The 18834-nt window shown below is 34.0% G+C and overlaps 1 protein-coding gene across 1 annotated transcript; it reads left to right on the top strand.

Moving 5' to 3' along the window:
- Positions 1-1739: 1739 nt before the first annotated feature.
- On the top strand, positions 1740-17219 carry LOC126772497 (organic cation transporter protein-like). Its single transcript, XM_050492890.1, has 5 exons — positions 1740-1874; positions 14703-15081; positions 15601-16008; positions 16093-16333; positions 16520-17219. Coding segments are annotated over exons 1-5 (1458 nt in total). The 5' UTR covers positions 1740-1873; the 3' UTR covers positions 16949-17219.
- Positions 17220-18834: the final 1615 nt, after the last annotated feature.

Below are 18834 nucleotides of genomic sequence, written 5' to 3'. Positions count from 1 at the left end.
AACCTTAAATTAACATATTTCATGCGTTTTTTTTCGGAAATTCATTATCATAAGATCTCGACCAATTATATCGCATCGATTCAATGCCAAAGTTTGTTTACATTCGTGTTTACTCTTGTGATAAAATGAGCTATACTTGAGAAACGATTTCTGAATACCCCATCTTCCATTTACAGATTCAGATTCCCTGTTTAAATATACATTTGCTAGTTGATTTGTGTTCAGCCTACCATTCGAATGATTATGACGCTAGTAATAGACGCACAACAAAAAAATCCATTTTTAGGTGGTCACCAACGCCCTAAGACATTTTCATTATAAGAAATGTCAACCATCGCTTACATAGCCAATGTGCCACCAACCTTGGGAACTATGATTTTATGTCCCTTGTGCCTGTAATTACACTGGCTCACTCACCCAACTCAACCAACCGGAACACAACAATATCAAGTACTGCTGTTTTGAGGTAGAATATCTGATGAGTGGGTGGTACCTACCCAGGCGAGCTTGCACAAAGCCCTACCACCAGTAAATGTCTCTTTTAACTCTAAACAAATCGATCAAGCTGTACTATTCAACTCTACATTATCTATAGTCCATTTTCTGGCTACATCTTAGATGGAATAGACTTTTCCATACAACATTAATAGCATATATTAATTAGAACTTACGCTTATTCATTAAATAATATAACGGTGTGAGGAGGAAAAAGTTAAGGAAAATCAAATAAATTGCGTACAGCCTTATTAAGTGACATTAGCGACGCAATAAGAACTTTATGAGGAAAATCAAGTTTTAAGCAACTTAAAGCTTGTATTTGATACCGGTTTTCAGTCAGACAAATATTTACTAGAGTCTGTTTACGTTTATATACGTATCTACGCCTTTTTTCGAATTGTAAATTTGTAACTTGCTTGACAAGTTATGTAAAAATTAGGAAACAAATATCAACTATCGGAATAACAAGGTGTGGTATATATCAAACGGTGACATCTCAGTATTATTCTCTTTTAATTATTTTATTAATAAATTTAAGAATCAAGAGGATATTTTAGTCTTATCTAATCTAGATAAGACAAATATAAGATAGGAAGAAGGCTAAGTCTAGACTAAGATTAATAAACAATTTTTTATCTTAGCTAGAGCTGATGAGCTCCTTTATTTGATTCATCGAATTCCTGACCTATGGTCGGTCAGGAATTCAATACGGAGCAATACGGAGTATTCATATTTGGTAGAATAATTATTAAATGTTTGGTATGTACCTACAGACCTGCAGGAAGCCCTACCACCAGAAAATACGGACGATTATTATAGTGCCATAAGAAATCATGGACTGTTTATTTTGTTAATTTGAATGAAATTTTATATATATGTACTAAGTGTTTTTCATATTAGACACAAAATGGAACGCATAAAAAATATTAGTATTTACCAATATACGACGGGAAAATCCCTTGAATTATTACGCACGTACCTAAGTATCAAAACTTGTATTTGAAATATGTTATTTTTCGACGTATATATGCTTGCATTTTGTTTTTAATATAAATACATGTTTAGGTCGATAATTGCACGATTTTATATTTGTAACGTAAATTAACGTTTCTTAATAAACGACCTTTTCAGGTTTGTAATAGATGCGATTATTGTTTGAGATTTTGATCTCCACGGGTGGGTGCACATTTATCTGAGGTAGATAGGTTTTCCTCAATTTCGTCACAGAGAATCGTTCCATGTATATACGGTGACTGAACGTTAGCCAGCCAATACGTGTTTGAGCGCAGCCCGGACAGCTGCGGCACACGTTTCTCGCCGTTTTGTGTGACCAGTTATATTTTGTGATTGTCGCGTATTAAAAGGATCACATAAAAGTGAGTAATATTATATTGATTATATTTTTAGGAACATACAAAAAGTTTAATATTATGTATTTTTATTTCTTATTTAATTAACTCTGTACAAACGAGTCGGAGTAAGATTAATATAAGAATAATAAATAAAATAGATAAATGAAATATTTTTAGTTATAACTACAGATCGAAGTGTAATTTTCTTTGAATAAAACTTATACTCAGTTCAATCCGCAACAAATGTCTTCGCTTATGATTAATCATATCTTAGAAACGTAATCTTTTTAGAAACATTATAGGTTCGTACCGTTCGTAAGTGATAATTTATTTTCTTGTTAAATGTAAAAAAAAAGCCGAGATGGCCTAGTGGTAAGAACGCGTGAATCTTAACCGATGATCGTGGGTTCAAACCCGGGCAAGCACCACTGAATTTTCCTGTTCTTAATTTGTGATTATAATTCATCTCGTGCTTGACGGTGAAGGAAAACATCGTGAGGAAACCTGCATGTGTCTAATTTCACTGAAATTCTGCCACATGTGTATTCCACCAACCCGCATTGGAGCAGCGTAGTGGAATAAGCTCCAAACCTTCTCCTCAAAAAGAGGTGCGGAGGCCTTTAGCCCAGCAGTGGGACATTCACAGGCTGTTACGGTTCACAGGCTGTTAAATGTATAATATTATTCTGTAATCATTTTAAAAGGTTAACGTCTAAACACTATTATCCGTCGCATTTCATTCTATTTGCTACTCCGGAAACTCATAAGTATGTTCGGTAGTTCCGCACACTGAATGTCAATTCCTTGATATTTTATATATCTTGAGATGAAATGTTACATTTAATTGCTATACATTCCGCTGTTTTTGTAATTTCAAATCGTATATAATGCGACTATAATTGTTCTTGGAACGGGCTTTATAAAGAACATTGTAATTTTAACCATCGGTCGTCATCCGTGAAGTTAAAGGATTCCCACAATATAATTTCGCTTAGCTCATACAAATTTACATAAATAATTATTAAATTATATATTTAATTATATATAATTTAATAATTATCTAGTTTTGACTAGATACTCTCAGTTGCAATCCGTTGTCTGGGTTCGAAGTGAATACAATCTTGTCCCATCGGATAACGTATGGAGTTGTATTTGCAGTTTGCACACAGACTTGTGCACTATAAAATATCCTATGTCAATTAGCTAGTTTCCCTTGAGAATGGCCACAGTGGCCGATATCGGTCAAGAATTCGATAATTATGCCATTAATTATGTTATATTGATGTACACGACTAATTTTGTCTTTCTTTGACAAGCTCGTAAAATAAAATAAAGAAGTTAAGTATCGACTTGTAAATTTCCCACTGCTGGATTATTGGTCGCTCACTGCTTCGATGCAATGTAATGGATACATATGTGAGAGATTTTTATCCGACACATGCAGGTTTACCCGCGATGTTTTCTTTGAGCACGAGATGAATTAGTAACACAAATGAAGTAAGAATATTCAGAGTTTCAACCTGCAATCTTCAGTCAAAATTGGCGTAGCTAGAAAGGTAGCCTACCCAATTATTATTATAAAAATTGAAGCTAGAGTCTCATTTTACTAAGTATTTAAGCATAACAATGCAAATGCCAGTAATCTAATAAGTAATCTTTTATGTGGGTAACATCACATTTGTTATTTCATGTTAATTTCTTTCATTATGTAAACGGTTAAATAATTTCATCACCCTTATTATATAGGCCAATTATTTAATATTTATTGTAGTTTAACCTATGGCGACCAGACAACGACCGCTCAGATAAAGATTTTTTAAGTAATAAACTGCTAAGTTAATGACTATTTTGTTTTTTTTTTTGTCATGATATTAATCGTTTTCAGTTCCCACGTAAACATTAGACTTAATAACATATTATTAAAGTAACATAAAAAATTAAATTCGTTTTAGACAGATAAATAAAAAATTTGAATTATCTACTTCCTTTATACGTACATATTTTTTCTTCTTTGTATTTATATATTCGTAAACAAAATATTAAGATTTTTTTGTGTATTATAAATAGATAGCGTGATTAATCCGTCTTTAATAAATGTAGCCTATTCCAATCGAAGAAGAAATAAAGATAAATCAAACATAGATTTATATATTCCATACGATTTTCTAATAGCTCTGTATTATACAGAACAAACAGTTCTTGATATCTTTATTTATAATACAACACTATGGCATTTAACTATACTTCCTTATATCATTCAATTTTACTACCAAGTTCCGATTACAACTTCATTCAAAACCGATTTTTTTCACAAATCCATAATAAAAATAATATATAGATTATTTAAAATCTCGACCTATCTCGAATGATATCACGTTAATTTAATGTTAACGTTGTTCATTTTCTTCACTCCTGTTGTTGTTAGAATAGGCTATAGGTATGCATAGATAAAATATAGAATAGACAATGAAACTATGTCATGTTAAATATTACGTCCTTATATATGAAATTGGCATTTTGTACGGGAGGAATATAAAGTAATTTTTTTTTTGTAAAATATATTTAATTGATCAAAGTATGCACCATTGTTATCTATGCACTTTTGCCATCTCATAGCTACCTATGACATTCATTGATACTTTTACTAAAAAAACCATGGGGGCGAGAATCAATAAGCTCTTTGAAGGCGGTTTGGACTGCCGCATCGGAGTTGAATTTTTTCCTTGTAAGAAGTGGTCCAAAATCCCTTCATTATTGTGTCAGTTGAGCAAAGTAACACAGCAGTCGACGCGTGTTTGCAAGTTCGATTCACTCAATTCATGAGGTACCCATCGTTCAAGTTTTTTTTACTTTCCCGATTTGCTTTAAGTGGATTAATACAGTTTTATCACTTACCCCGCCTGCAGCTATCTCTGAAGTGCTTTGTGATGGATCCGCTTCCACAATAGCCTTTAGTTCTTCATTTTCCACTTTGATCTCCGGCCGTCCACGGGGTTGGTTCTGAAGGTCAAAATTTCCAGAACGAAAACATTGAAAACAAAAACACACCGTGCAGTTTCTGCAGCACTGGTGCCACGGTAGAACTCGTACTCGTAAATATACCGTTATTTATGCAGTAATAAGCGACGCTAAAAAAAAAATGAGGAAAAAACAAATGAATGACTGTTTTCAAAACTGAAATGTACCAGCTAAATGAATTTATAAATTTGAATTTGGAATTCTTAACCAAAGAAGATATTCAGATCAAAGTGGTCAGTACAACAAAACGCTAATTTCATATATAAGGACCTAATATTTTAAACGATAAACACTTGACAAGAATTTCGTTCAAACGTCTCATAAGTATAAATAGGTTGTATTAAAATTCGATCGTTAAATTTTACTCTGATCGTATAAATAAATTACACATAAATCTATAAACATGTTACGCCTTTTTTATGGGGGGAGGGGGTATATGGGACTCGCCGGTGTCCAAGGCGCCGAGTGCACCCCGAACATCGGACTACCTACTAAAAAACCAGCGGTACCCTTTCCGTCTTAACGAGGAGCGCCATGGGATCGCTTTCGCATGCTACTGTGACGCTATAAGTATGTACTAAGCTACGTATATGTTATAAATCATGTTACGCCTTCTTTAGTTAAGTTAAACAGAATGATAAAGTAAGCAGTATAAATATAGATTAAAAAACGTTCCAATGCGAGAAGACTCGCGTGAAGTGTATTTCGTATTATTAGTATAAAAACAAAAAAATATTGTAATACAAAAAATGTCAACATTATATTACAATAAAAAATGAAACAAACACGCATCGATGTCATCGAGGCGAACTTTGAAAGAATAAGATTTATACTTATGTAAACATAAAAAGGGGTTAACCATGTAGTTTTCTAGGTTCTCAAAGCACCATAAGTGTGTTTAAATTTACGCATAATCGATTATATGGAACTGGTTTTAAATTAACACTAAAAGGTTAAAAAAAATAGTTTATTTGCAGCAAAATAAAAATAACAATATTACACACTTGATACTGAATTTTTTAATTGAATAGCTGTGTTGTTTGCTGAAACGATATCATAATTGTATTTCCGGTGGTACCACACTAAGCAAGCTTGTGTCGTGGATACCTTGCTACGATTTACAGAAAGCGTACCTACGGTTAATGCAAAAGCATGAAAAAATTAAAATGTAAAAAAAATGTTTAATTTCTGTTTTTGATGTTATATTGAAATATGAATAAGTTACATTTCTCAAAACGAAACCTTTCAGTTTACATCATGCTGCTCTTGAAAATAAAATATATTTATACATTTTGTAATCGATGTTGAGTCACTGACCCCTGGACATATGATTGTAGAAATTACAACTGTTTTTATTCAAACAGGAGAGCGATCACACAAGAATTTCGTTTTTCATCGCATGTACGAAACCCTAAAAGGCCCTTACCTTACTAAATGGTAATTTTAAACTAATTTGCCTTTAATAAAAGATTTCTCCGAAACGGGTTCAATGACTTCCATTTTTGTATGAAAACTGGATTGCACAAAATATATTTAAAATAAAATAATATACAAGTACAATTATGCGTTGCAAAAATTACTTCACATGGATGAAATTCGAAGAAATATATTTCTAGAAAATCATTTTATTTTCCAACACACACATATTTAATATTCATAACGATTTACCCTCCTTTAATTTAAGAATAAAAGTGATCTTCAATTTAAAAAAACAAATCCAATTTGCCGTAAAAACATTACTTTAATTCTTTTAGTTTAAAATGTGGGAATTTTCTCGCTTTATCCTTTATTTTGTGACGAAAATATAAAAACTATAATATTTGAGAAAATTCGGATGGTTCCAGAAGTGTTGTTGATGGGAAATTCCATCGTTTATTTATGACATCAGATACTAATATTACGCGTGTAACCACTTATATAGTTTATTAATATGTAAACATAACAATTATAACCAAATATATTACCATTTTACTTAATACATTTTCTAGTTCCTAACAAAATATTTTAAAAACCTTTGCGTGATAGAGATCAATTACAGCGACTTGTCTACAAGTGCATTATTATGTTTTCATTGACCGTATTAACTAAATTGCGATGAGACCGTACTTATTATGCTTTATAGACATATTAATTACTTTATAGTACATAGAGCATAATACAAGTTTTGCAGTCACTTATATTTTAAATGAAATTGTGATTTTGAAAATCCCACAATGGTGACTTGGAGACAAGCCGATTATTTGACCATCTTAGTCGGGTGGCAGATGCGGCGCAAGAGCAATTTCCTAACGCGGAATTGGTGTTTTTGGGGGATTTTAATGCTCACCACGAATCATGGTTGAAATCCTTCAAAACTGACCATGCTGGAAGGACTGCTCATGCGTTTGCTCTCACACATGACTTGACCCAACTGGTTGATCAGCCCACCAGGATCCCAGACATTGATGGGCAAGCACCTTCTCTACTGGACCTTCTGCTGACTTCTCACCCGGTGGAATATCAGGTTGTGGTTCAGGCTCCTCTTGGCTCTTCGGATCACGGCCTTATATCTACCAGAGTGCCACAGGCCAAGCTGCCGCCACAAGCGGTATGCAAACGTCGCGTTTGGCACTATAAGTCGGCAGATTGGGACGGTATGCGCGATTACTATGCGTCGGTCCCTTGGAAGGAACGTTGCTTCAGTGGGAATGACCCGACAGCTGGTGCCACTGCTGTTGCTGACGAGATCATGTTGGGAATGGAATACTACATTCCTAGCTCAGATCTCGTCAGTAGGGGTACGCGTAACCGTTGGTTCACTCGTGAATGTACTGATGCTGTATCATCTAAGCAGGCGGCATATCGCAAGTGGATCAACGGCTGCATTAGCGGGGCATCTAACATTGACTTCCTGAAAGCAAACTACAACAAAAATTCCAAGTCCTATAGAAAGGCATACATGAGAGCGGATGCACAGCGCATTGTACAGATTGGTCATGATCTTGTTTCGCATCCTACGGGCTCCCGTAGCTTCTGACGTCTGACCAAGTCAAGAGCAAGCTGATCTCCTGGCTAAACTCTTTGTCGATAATTCCGTTATCGATGATTGTAGTGCGCTGCCACCTACAATACCTTCATGTGGCCATACGATGCCTGACATCAAAATCAGGCAACGCGATGTGCGTGCGGAGCTGCAATCACTTGATGTACGGAATGCTAGCGGTCCCGATGGAATACCTGCCATAGTGCTGAAGAAGTGCGCAGCGGAGCTGTCTCATGTGTTAACTCGCCTGTTCCAACTTTGTCTCGCTTCGGGATGTGTGCCGGAGGCTTGGAGAAGAGCTAATGTGCAAGCGGTTCCCAAAAAAGGGGATCGGTCTGACCCGGCAAATTATCGGCCAATAGCTATCACCTCAGTACTTTGTAAGGCGATGGAACGGATTTTAAACAACCAACTGATCCATTACCTAGAAGATCACTGTCTAATTAATGATCGTCACTACGGGTTTCGACCAAAACGGTCTACAGGTGATCTTCTAGCGTACGTAATACACCTCTGGGGTGAAGCTATCGACAAGCGTGGAGAATCGTTGGCTGTCAGACTCGATATCTCCAAGGCTTTCGACAAGGTCTGGCACAGAAGTCTTCTCTCCAAGGTGCCGGCATATGGTCTGCCTGCTCAGCTATGCACCTGGATTGCCAGCTTCCTACACAAGCGTAGCCGTCGTGTTTTAGTTGATGGTTGCGCTTCACAATTCTATGTAGTTAATGCTGGGGTCCCCCAGGGATCTGTGCTATCTCCGATACTCTTTCTTTTGCATATCAATGATATGCTCTCTCTTGGGAACATACATTGCTATGCAGACGATAGTACAGTGCATGGTGGATACCACGGACGCGCAGTGGCTGGGCGGGCGGAAATTGAGGAGAGGCGGAAGTATCTTGTCATTGAACTCGATAGGGCGTTAGAGCTCATCGCCAAATGGGGTTCTGACAATCTTGTTGAGTTTAATGCCAAGAAAACACAGGTATGCGCTCTCACAGCGAAAAAGTCAGCATTTTCCCCTCTTCCCTCCCTCTGTGGTACTCCGCTGGTGATACAAAGCAAAATCGCCATGCTGGGGATTGACGTTCGCTGCGACCTTAGTCCAAGGGATTACATCGAGGCTGTTATAAAAACAGCTTCACGGAAACTCGGAGTTCTGAACAAGGTGCGGCGTTTTTTCACGCCACAACAACTGTGCCTGCTGTACAAAACACAGGTACGGTCTTGCGTGGAATATTGCTCGCACCTTTGGGATGGCTCCGCTAAGTACCTACTGGAGGCCTTGGACCGGTTGCAGCGACGTGCCGTACGCATTATTGGCGACGTAAAGGTCACAAACACCCTTGAACCTTTACAATTGTGTCGTGAGATAGCAGCACTGAGCGCTTTCTATCGACTGTATCACGGCGAGTGCTCTGAGGAATTATTCTCTCTAATTCCTGCTTCCCCCTTCCTTCTTAAGTCCACGCGAGCTGGTTCTCGATGTCACCGCCTAACTGTGACATTAATTCCATAGCGAAAAAAGAAATTTGGCAACTCCTTTCTTTGTCGCACTTCCAAAAAATGGAATGAAGAGGCATCTTGCGGGCCGGCAAGGCGAAGGCGGCTAGTGCAGAACGTTTTTCCCGTCTGTACTGGCCGTCGTCGCGTTTGGATTCTACTACCACTTACCATCAGGTGGAGTAGAGTCATTTGCCATCCCGGGAAATATAAAAAAAAAGAAAAGAAATATACTTTAAAAAGCATTTGTTGATCATCTTACAGAATTATATGAATGTAAAGCTACCGATTCGGAACGTAGATTCAACCGAAAAGAACCGGAAGGCAATTCAGTTCATTTTGCAAGATTTCAAATACAAATTCAATGATATATAGTTAATCAAACACAATTAAATTTGTACATATCGTAAAATTCAATAAGGACAAACTCCACGCCTTTTTGTCATCTATATAATCTAGTGTTGAATATTATGACTATTGACTGCCTCGTTGGTCTAGTGGATTGATGTAAGGCCGCAGACCCGGAGGTCCTGGGTTCAATTCCCAGGTCGGGCCAATAAAAAGTTATTGAGTTTTTCTGTCAGAAAATTCTCAGTAGCAGCCCGGAATCTGGAAGTTGGAATTGCGTGCCTCGGAAAGCACGTAAAGCAGTTGGTCCTGCGCCGGAACACTTTCCAGTCGTGTCGGATTGCCGTCCCATCGGATTATGAGAGTTAGGAAATAGAGAGTGCACCTGTGTTTGCGCACACACTTGTGCGCAAACACATGTGGCTACTGCGTCCGCCGTTGCCCGAAATCGGTCTGGAGGACATTATTATGATTATGCCTATTTATATATGTTTTTTGTTTACCTAACGATTTAAATTTACTAACTGATAATGTTAAAAATATCTGCGAAATTTTATTTTATTTGTTTTGTTGGTATTCATGAAACAGTTCGTGTCAGTACAGGATGTGTATACTTAACGGTAAAGTAAAATAACAGCTGGTAAACTTTACTAAAACATAGAGGCATGAAGCTAAATCCACCACACTGCTCGAACGTGGTTACATAAAACACGTAGCAGCATTTTATCCGACACATGCACAATGCTGGCCTTTATCGCTTATTATTCATCGAATTTAGAGATTAATATATAAAATTGTCATGAAACCTGATGCCATGTATGATATTGTTGAGATAGCAGATTGAGATATTCTTACTCTCTCTATAGACAAACTTACTCATAGTCAATGCAAGTACATGTAATACGGAGTAACTAACAGTACATTGCAACAATACACAGTCTGGTTTTTATTATACTTATATTAATATAACGTTATAATCCTGTGAAATTAAAGATACATACACCCAGATGGTTATAGATACATAATTAACAATTTTTGTTTTAATAGCATTTAATACTAGGATGCAACGATGTCTGGTTTTCTTGATCATTTTGATTGTACTCGTACTAGTTAATTGGTTTTGGTTAAGTTTCTCAAGCTCCATTTTATTACATATTACGAATAGACAAAGATAATCATGGGTCAGACGATAAGATGAATGGACTGTCAAAGGAATATATGCAAGTAACTGGGACGAGTTTTGAATTATCATTTTAAAAGATAAATCAATGGTTCGGAATGTCGATTCCATTGTCACCGGCATGAAAATAACGGTTAGCGTGGTTGGTAGATACTTGCCTTTCATGCCGAAGGTTGTTCGATTCCTGCCCAGGACGGACATTTGTGTCCATGAACATGTCTGTTTGTCCTAATTTTGGGTGTAATTATCTATATAAGTACGTATTTACAAAAGAAAAGTATTATTTGTAGTATATCATTTGGCTGCATTCCATATTACAAACTCTGCTTAGTTTGGGATCAGATGGCTGTGTGTGAATAATTTTCCAGGATATTATTATTATTATTTATAAAACGTTGTTTAGCTATTAATTAAACAATGTTGTGTTTTCTTCTTTCGAATGTCAATTGAATAATGATAAAAAGTGATACATAAGTGTTTAACTAAAAAACCGTTTAACTGAGCAATGTTAATAAGTAATAGTTAATGTTTATCAAAAATCATAATAATAAAAAATAAACGGAATAATTGCAAGTGAATGATGTTGAATGTCAAATACCAAATTTACAAAAATGGACATTCTTACTTAAAACCCTTATGAAGTCGAAGCGTATATTGTATAGTATATTTATCTTTGACGGAGGCTTGTCCCGTCTGGATAGTATACAAAGATTGTCCGCGCCGTATCGAGTAGACAGCGTTGGTAATGCATCAACTTTGTGTTTCATATCTCTAGGCGAAAGGTCATGACCATCTTATCACACTCGTGAAAAACCGTTCGCAATATATCGAGTGCAAAGAGCATATTTTATTTCCCTAAATATCTTTGCCATTTAAATTATTATCATTTATATTATTATTATATATACATAACAACATAACACGATTATCGGTATTTTATGAATTATTTATTTGTAAGACTTTTTCATAAACTTGCATTTCAATATTATTAAAGAAATATACTGGCCACAATCAACTTGAATCACAAGAAATATCAATTATATTTAACGTAAAATTAATTATGATATTACGAATCCAATTAAATTGCTTTCATGTTAAAATCAATATTAGCTAAGTTAACAGGACAGTGTTATAAATTTAAATAAAAATCAATCTCGTAAATTTTGCGAATGGAAATACGCGAACCTTTCATAGGTTGAGAGTGAAAAGAAGAAACGTGTTCGAATTTACAAAGATTTAAAAATAAATTGAATAGTTATTTAGACAGGTCCAGATAACGAAAATCATTTCAGTCTATTTTGATATTCAAGAAAGTTCTATCAAGCTTTTTAGCAAGATTTTTTGTTACATATACGACCATACGCAAATTTTACAGAACAAATTGTCCAGACTTCCTAACAAAAAAACTAATTTCGACTTCAAAATCCAATAACTGTATTATTGACTGCCTCATTGGTCTAGTGGCTTGATGGGTTCAATTCCGAGGTCGGGTCATTAAAAAGTTATTGGCCCGACTTGGTTCTGCGCCTGAACTCTTTCCGGTCGTGTCGGATTGCCGTCCCATCGGATTATGAGAGTTAGGGAATACAGAGTGCACCTGTGTTTGCGCATACACTTGTGCACTATAATATCATGCATATTTCGCTAATCTCTCTTGAAATCTGCCGCCCTGGCCGTAATCGATCTGGAGGACATTTTTAACTGTATTTATTAAAATTTAGAAACGGGAAGTTTAAATCGTAGTTTTTGTAATACCAATTCGATTAATTAAATTTCCTTTAAAAAAATATTTAAAGATTAATTTATAGACATATTATATCTCTTGTGTTGTTTATAATGCATTAAAAACTTAACCTTTATAATTATAGATCGACCTTAAAAATCTTTTTATCAGCATTTTTTTATTTGACTATCTTATATTTTATTATATCCTAAAATAAAAACATGCTCTTTGATCTTCAATCTGGCAAAATTAAATTTCATCCATGTATCAAGTATCAAGAAGTATAAAACTTAATTTAAAAATTTAAAAAACCTTCGGCTCAAAAAAACAACTAAATAATAGTCAGAATAGATAAAAAGTAAAAAAATTATAAAATAAAACTACAAAAAGTAATAAATAATATGAATACTATGTATGTATTAACAATCAAAAATTAATAGTAAGGTTTATATGAAAATCTCGACCGAATACATTATATTAGAATTATAATAGAAGATAATATGATTATTTAAATTAAAACTTTGTCGTGTCGAGGGACCGCTCATAAAAACAGACACTCCATTATGCGAGAAGCTGACCAAATCTTCCTTAGAGCATCGTTTGCGGTTTTCACGGTCGCATTAATAAGACACAAATGTGTATTTGCAGTTAAATTAATGAAACGAAACACGTGTTGAACGAAAAGGAAACTCAAAAAGACACAAAACGCAAAAGTCTCGTCGTGTAAAATTAATTAGAAAAGAAAAATTTATTTAAACCTAAACAACAGGTAAAGAAGACGTCGTTGAAACTTATAATTTTATAAAAATGTGTTTAATTATTATTAAAAAAAGCAGCTGATATCTCTTATACTTTATGTAACTCCGCTGTAGCTTAGCTGTCCGCTGATGTAGGTCCGCTTAACTCTGCTTCAAGAGTAAGGGCGATTAAAATTTGGCCTTTAATTCTATGCGTCTCCGAAACATTCTTAATTCATTCGACGTCCGACAGTTGTAAATATCGCTTTTGCTAACGTTGTTATTCTGATAAAAAAAAGTTTTATTTTAGTGTTGCTTATTTAAAAATAAACTATTAATATTAGCAGTTATGTCTTGTCAGGAGGAAGAGTTGTGTGTTGTTGAGAAATTAGGTAAGTCGATTGTGAAAAATAAATAATATAAATATAATTAACACAAATGCAAATCTATATTTCACTGCTTTCATACAAAGTTATTGATTTTTTTAATGTATTTCGTTCGCAAAACTAGATTGAATTTATTTATTCGATGTGGATTCGAGTGGTACATAAATGAACACAATAAATAAGAATTAGGTGTATTGTAAGTAATTGATCGCAGCATACACAATATAAAAGCGACTTTAACTGACGAGTAGAATAATATAATATATTTAAAATTATATAAAAATAAATACTAATATAATGAATATTTCTTTATATATGTTATGTTATATATATATATATATATATATATAACATATATACATAACTAAATCAGAAAAAATATTGTATAGTACTTAGTTATATGTTTTATATATTTTCGATTTTTAAAATAGCCCGGAAAATATGTTTTTTAAATTAATAATTAATAAATATTCCGAATATAAAACTGTCACTGATAACTTTATTATTTTTATTGTAATAAAATGTCTTTCATTTCTCTTAAATCATTTTATTATGATTAAATAAATTAGATTGTGATCACAATTCGACCTTATCTAAATTTATGTTTAAAAAAGTCACGGACAACCAGAACACATTTTTCGTACGTCTTTGGTCTGATGTAAATAAGATTAAAAAAAAATAAAACAACCTTATAAAAAACCTAACTAATGATATTCTTTATTTGATTTTATTTGAATAAACATAACTTCATATGAATATGCTTGTATAACCTTTTGGTTACATTAAAAATACATACCTATGTATGTATTTTGGTAATTTAGTACTATATTTTATTGTACTTTATTTGTATGTTTCAATAATAAACGCACTTTAACAAAATTAGAAATAAAAAAATATATAAAGCTTCTTTTGACATTTGTTTTCTTTAATTACAGTGTTGGAGAATGAAACAAAAGATGCTGGGAATCAGAAGGAAGTAGACCCAATGACCAAGGCTATAGGAGCAATCGGAAAATGGCAATTATGGATATGTTTCGTCGTATTCCTCGTAAAATTCCCTGTAGCCTGGCATCAAATGAGTATTATATTCCTTGCACCTCCCATGGGCTACACTTGTTCAAATAATGATACTTTTGACAAACAATGTTTCTCTAATTGCACCAAATACAAATATGATCATAGTGTATTTGGTGATACCATCATATCACAGTGGGATCTCATCTGCGACAGAGCATGGCTCAAAAACCTCACTCAAACTATATTTATGCTTGGCATTCTTGTTGGCAATATGGTCTTTGGACATCTTTCCGATAGGTTGGTATTCGTTTAAATTAATTTTGTAATGATGTCGTTATTTGTTGGGTTCCATCTTAACTAAATTAGCACATCCGGGAGAAGCTCCCAAGTCGAAGTCACTGGGGACCCGGATGAGAGTACTTTAACAAATATCATTCAATAGGATACTGCCCCAATTGAAGTTTATGCTTGTAAAGCAACGCATATATGTGCTTTGTATTGAAGCACAACAAAATTACGATATTAACAGGAAGTTAGAAAAAAAATGTACTCTTATGTTATTGAAATATGTATATTGATAAAAAATATTAAATTACATCACAAGAACCAGTTTATTCTGATCGTATTATGAGTAATAGAATTATCGTAAGCAGTGCGTGTATTTTGTTTACATTTAATGTTTATACGTATTGACTTTTACAAATAACGATAACCTTAGATCATGAAGACATGATATTGATCTAATAGCATAACTTAAGATTGAAGTTCACGCGATACAAATGAAGGCTAATTAAATCTTATAAAACTATTTTTAAGGTTTGGGAGAAGAACGCCGTTTTTGATAGCGGTATTTCTGCAACTCCTGGCAGGAGTGACAACAGCTTATTCAGTGAATTGGTATATGTTCACCGCACTACGGTTCCTTCTGGCCGTCGCTACTGGCGGGACAATGGTCACAAGCTTCGTTCTTACCATGGAGTTAATCGGCACAAAATATAGAGACATGATTGGAATAATTTATCAAATACCATTTAACCTCGGACATTTAACGTTGCCTTTGTTTGGATACTATTTACGAAACTGGAACACGTTTCAATTAGCAATATCACTGCCTTCTATCTTATTTCTAAGTTATTACTTTTTACTCCCCGAATCGCCAAGATGGCTAATGACCGCAGGAAGAGTTGATGATGCTCTCAAAATTTTAAAAACAGCAGCGAAAAGGTATTTGTTTTGTTTTGACTTTAAATCTCTAATTAGAATAATTTACAATTGTTTTCTAAGTCTTATTTATTACGCTTAACGCAGGAATGGACGACCAACGGAAAATATAGAATCTTCTATTCAAAAGATGGTTGTTGAAGTCAGCAGTGTTCAAGAGCGGGCGTCTTTCCTTGCCTTGTTCCGAACACCACGCCTACGAGCACGCACAATCGCCATTTGTTTCAATTGGTTCGTTTGTGGATTTTGCTTCTTCGGTGTTTCGCAATATATTGGCCACGTCTCAGGGAATATATTCTCCAATGTCGCGATCTCTGCCGCTATATTGGTAATTATACACAATACTTATAAAAATATACTTTTAAAAAATATGTACCGCTTAATTCTAAATATGTTATGACTTTTAAATTTATGGTCTGCCGCACATATCAATATAATTGCTTGTGAATATTTTAAATATTTTTTTTAGTATTTTACCTTTTATATTCCTTTCATAACAAAATTTTTGTTCTAGGTGCCGGGTACATTAATTTCAATATACGCTAACAAGGTCCTCGGAAGAAAGATAACTCTCATGAGCTCTAACTGCGTCACTGGTCTTAGTTGTCTCCTTATCACCGTCGTGCCTACATCTACAGCCAGCCATTTGACCCTCGGCTGTATCGGATTATGGGGCATGAGCATATCATTTGCAACTGTTTATTTATACGCGGGAGAATTGTTCCCTACTGTTGTTAGAAATTCTGGAGTTGGTCTCTCGTCTACTGTTGCTAGAGTCGGATCTATGGTGGCTCCATTTGTCGCTACCCTGGCTCATACAAGCGCTTGGTTACCTCCGCTAGCATTTGGTATTGTGCCACTTATTGGAGCATGTCTTTGTATTATATTACCAGACACGCGCGGAAAGAAACTACCCGATACATTAGAAGAAGGTGAAGCATAAACGTCGTGAGACTGTTTCGTCTTGAAAGTTATATAACAAACTAAAGTATTTAAAGTAAATGTTTTAAGCAAAGTTCTCAAAAATACATATCAAAAGCGTTGAAGGTGCATTATGGTGTTCAATAATATCCTTTTTGTACCAGATGACGGTTTTTGTTGTTTTAAAATAAGTTCATTGAAATGTTATATCAATGTCTATACAAATAGGCTGTGATAATTAGTTTTTAATGTAAATGTATTAATAAAATATTTATTAAAAAATTATAAGATAATTTATTTAATTTTATGAATCCACTTTTTTATATATATATATTTTTTCGAGACATATTATTCTTATTTTCCTTCGAAGTTTCTACTAGTTGAGTGAATTATAAGAATATTATATTTTATTTTATTGCAACCATTTTATTATTTCTGTAGTTTAAAAACAGTATAGTAATTATTACTAGTTGAGGCGTTATTCAAGCGTTTTATAAGTTAGAATTGACTTAACCTAACAATAAAACAGTCGCCGATAGAAAGTATATACTGTACTGTATACTACTACTATTGCTGGCTATATTTTAAATGATTGTTTTCATAGAACATAGATAGCTTATTAACTTTTTTTTTATTATGTTTGTTTCTTTTCTAACGCCATATAAAATTGTAATTAAGTGTACAGACACTAATTGAATAAAATCATTATTATTATTACCATCTTATAAAAAAAAGAAAAAAAAATACTAAAAAGTCATATTCATAAACGTGGCTTAGCTGCAGTTTAGTTAAACACTGGTTTCTTTCTTTCTGTCATTATTCATTTGACAATCGAATGAAGAAGGCGTTGCTTAACTAAATCACCCTTTAAGCAATGTTCATAAGACAGAAATACATAAGTGTAATTGTCTATGCTAAATTAGAACTACCAACCTCGGCACGGTAGTATGCGCAAGCGATCCCGTGACGTCCCCCGACAAGATGGAGTGGGTACCGCTGGTTTTTTAGTGGGTATTCCGGCGCCTTCAGCGCCGGCGAGTCCCACATACCCCCCCCCCCACCTCATGTGGGGGAAACACATAAATTTGTTTTTCCAGCGAGAAAAAAAAAAAATGAACTACCAACCTGGACCCAGTAGTGGAATATTTTCAGTATTTTTGGTACTGTTGTTAACGCTCTAGATTAACATCTGGTTGTGTAAAAAATATAGAAATAAAGAATATATTTAGTTATATTTCCAAAAAATACTTAATATTCAGTAAAATATCAATAAAATTTTTCGACTTTTTGAAAAACATTGTACAAGTTCATTGTATCTTGAAAATGGAGAATAATTACTGCTTAATTAATTAGGAGTAAAGGTTAAAGAAAAACATTAGTAACTTATCATAAAATATAGATATCGAGAACGTTACGAGTCAGCCATGAAGCTTGGGCCATGCCTTATGTGCCCTTATAGTAAAATAATTTGTTTTTTCTTTTTTTATATAAGATGGTAATAATAATAATTAATTTATATATTTATTTATATATTTAATATTATTATAGTAAAACGGTAATTATATTATATATATATATATATATATATATATTATATATTATAAAATATATATTATATCTAATATATAAAAATCTCGTGTCACGGTGTTTGTGGTCGAACTCAAAAACGACTCCTCCGAAATTTTGTTATGCATATTTGGGAGGTATGAGAAAAGGTCATAAAGAATATTTTATACCGCTAGGTGATAAGGTGTCCGTCCCCATCCAAATTTTTTTTTTCAATTTTTTTGTTTTTTTTTTTAATTTTATCCCCAAATTATTTATCAGTAAATAATTTTATTCATCAGTAAATACTATTTGCGTGTGTTTTGTTATAGTGAATAATGCTAGCAAGACGCAAGATATGGG

The sequence above is a fragment of the Nymphalis io genome, chromosome 12 (genome assembly GCF_905147045.1).
Source record: "Nymphalis io chromosome 12, ilAglIoxx1.1, whole genome shotgun sequence".
In the NCBI taxonomy this organism is placed as follows: Eukaryota; Metazoa; Arthropoda; class Insecta; order Lepidoptera; family Nymphalidae; genus Nymphalis; species Nymphalis io.
The sequence above is the reverse complement of the archived record's forward strand: the minus strand, read 5'-3'. Positions and strand labels throughout refer to the sequence as shown.

What these genes read in the sequence shown, in the direction of transcription:
- LOC126772497 (XM_050492890.1), top strand. An exon ending in TTTGGACATCTTTCCGATAG is followed by an intron (nt 15,082 to 15,600) that starts GTTGGTATTCGT and finishes ACTATTTTTAAG; the next exon opens with GTTTGGGAGAAGAACGCCGT. An exon ending in CGATCTCTGCCGCTATATTG is followed by an intron (nt 16,334 to 16,519) that starts GTAATTATACAC and finishes TTTTTGTTCTAG; the next exon opens with GTGCCGGGTACATTAATTTC.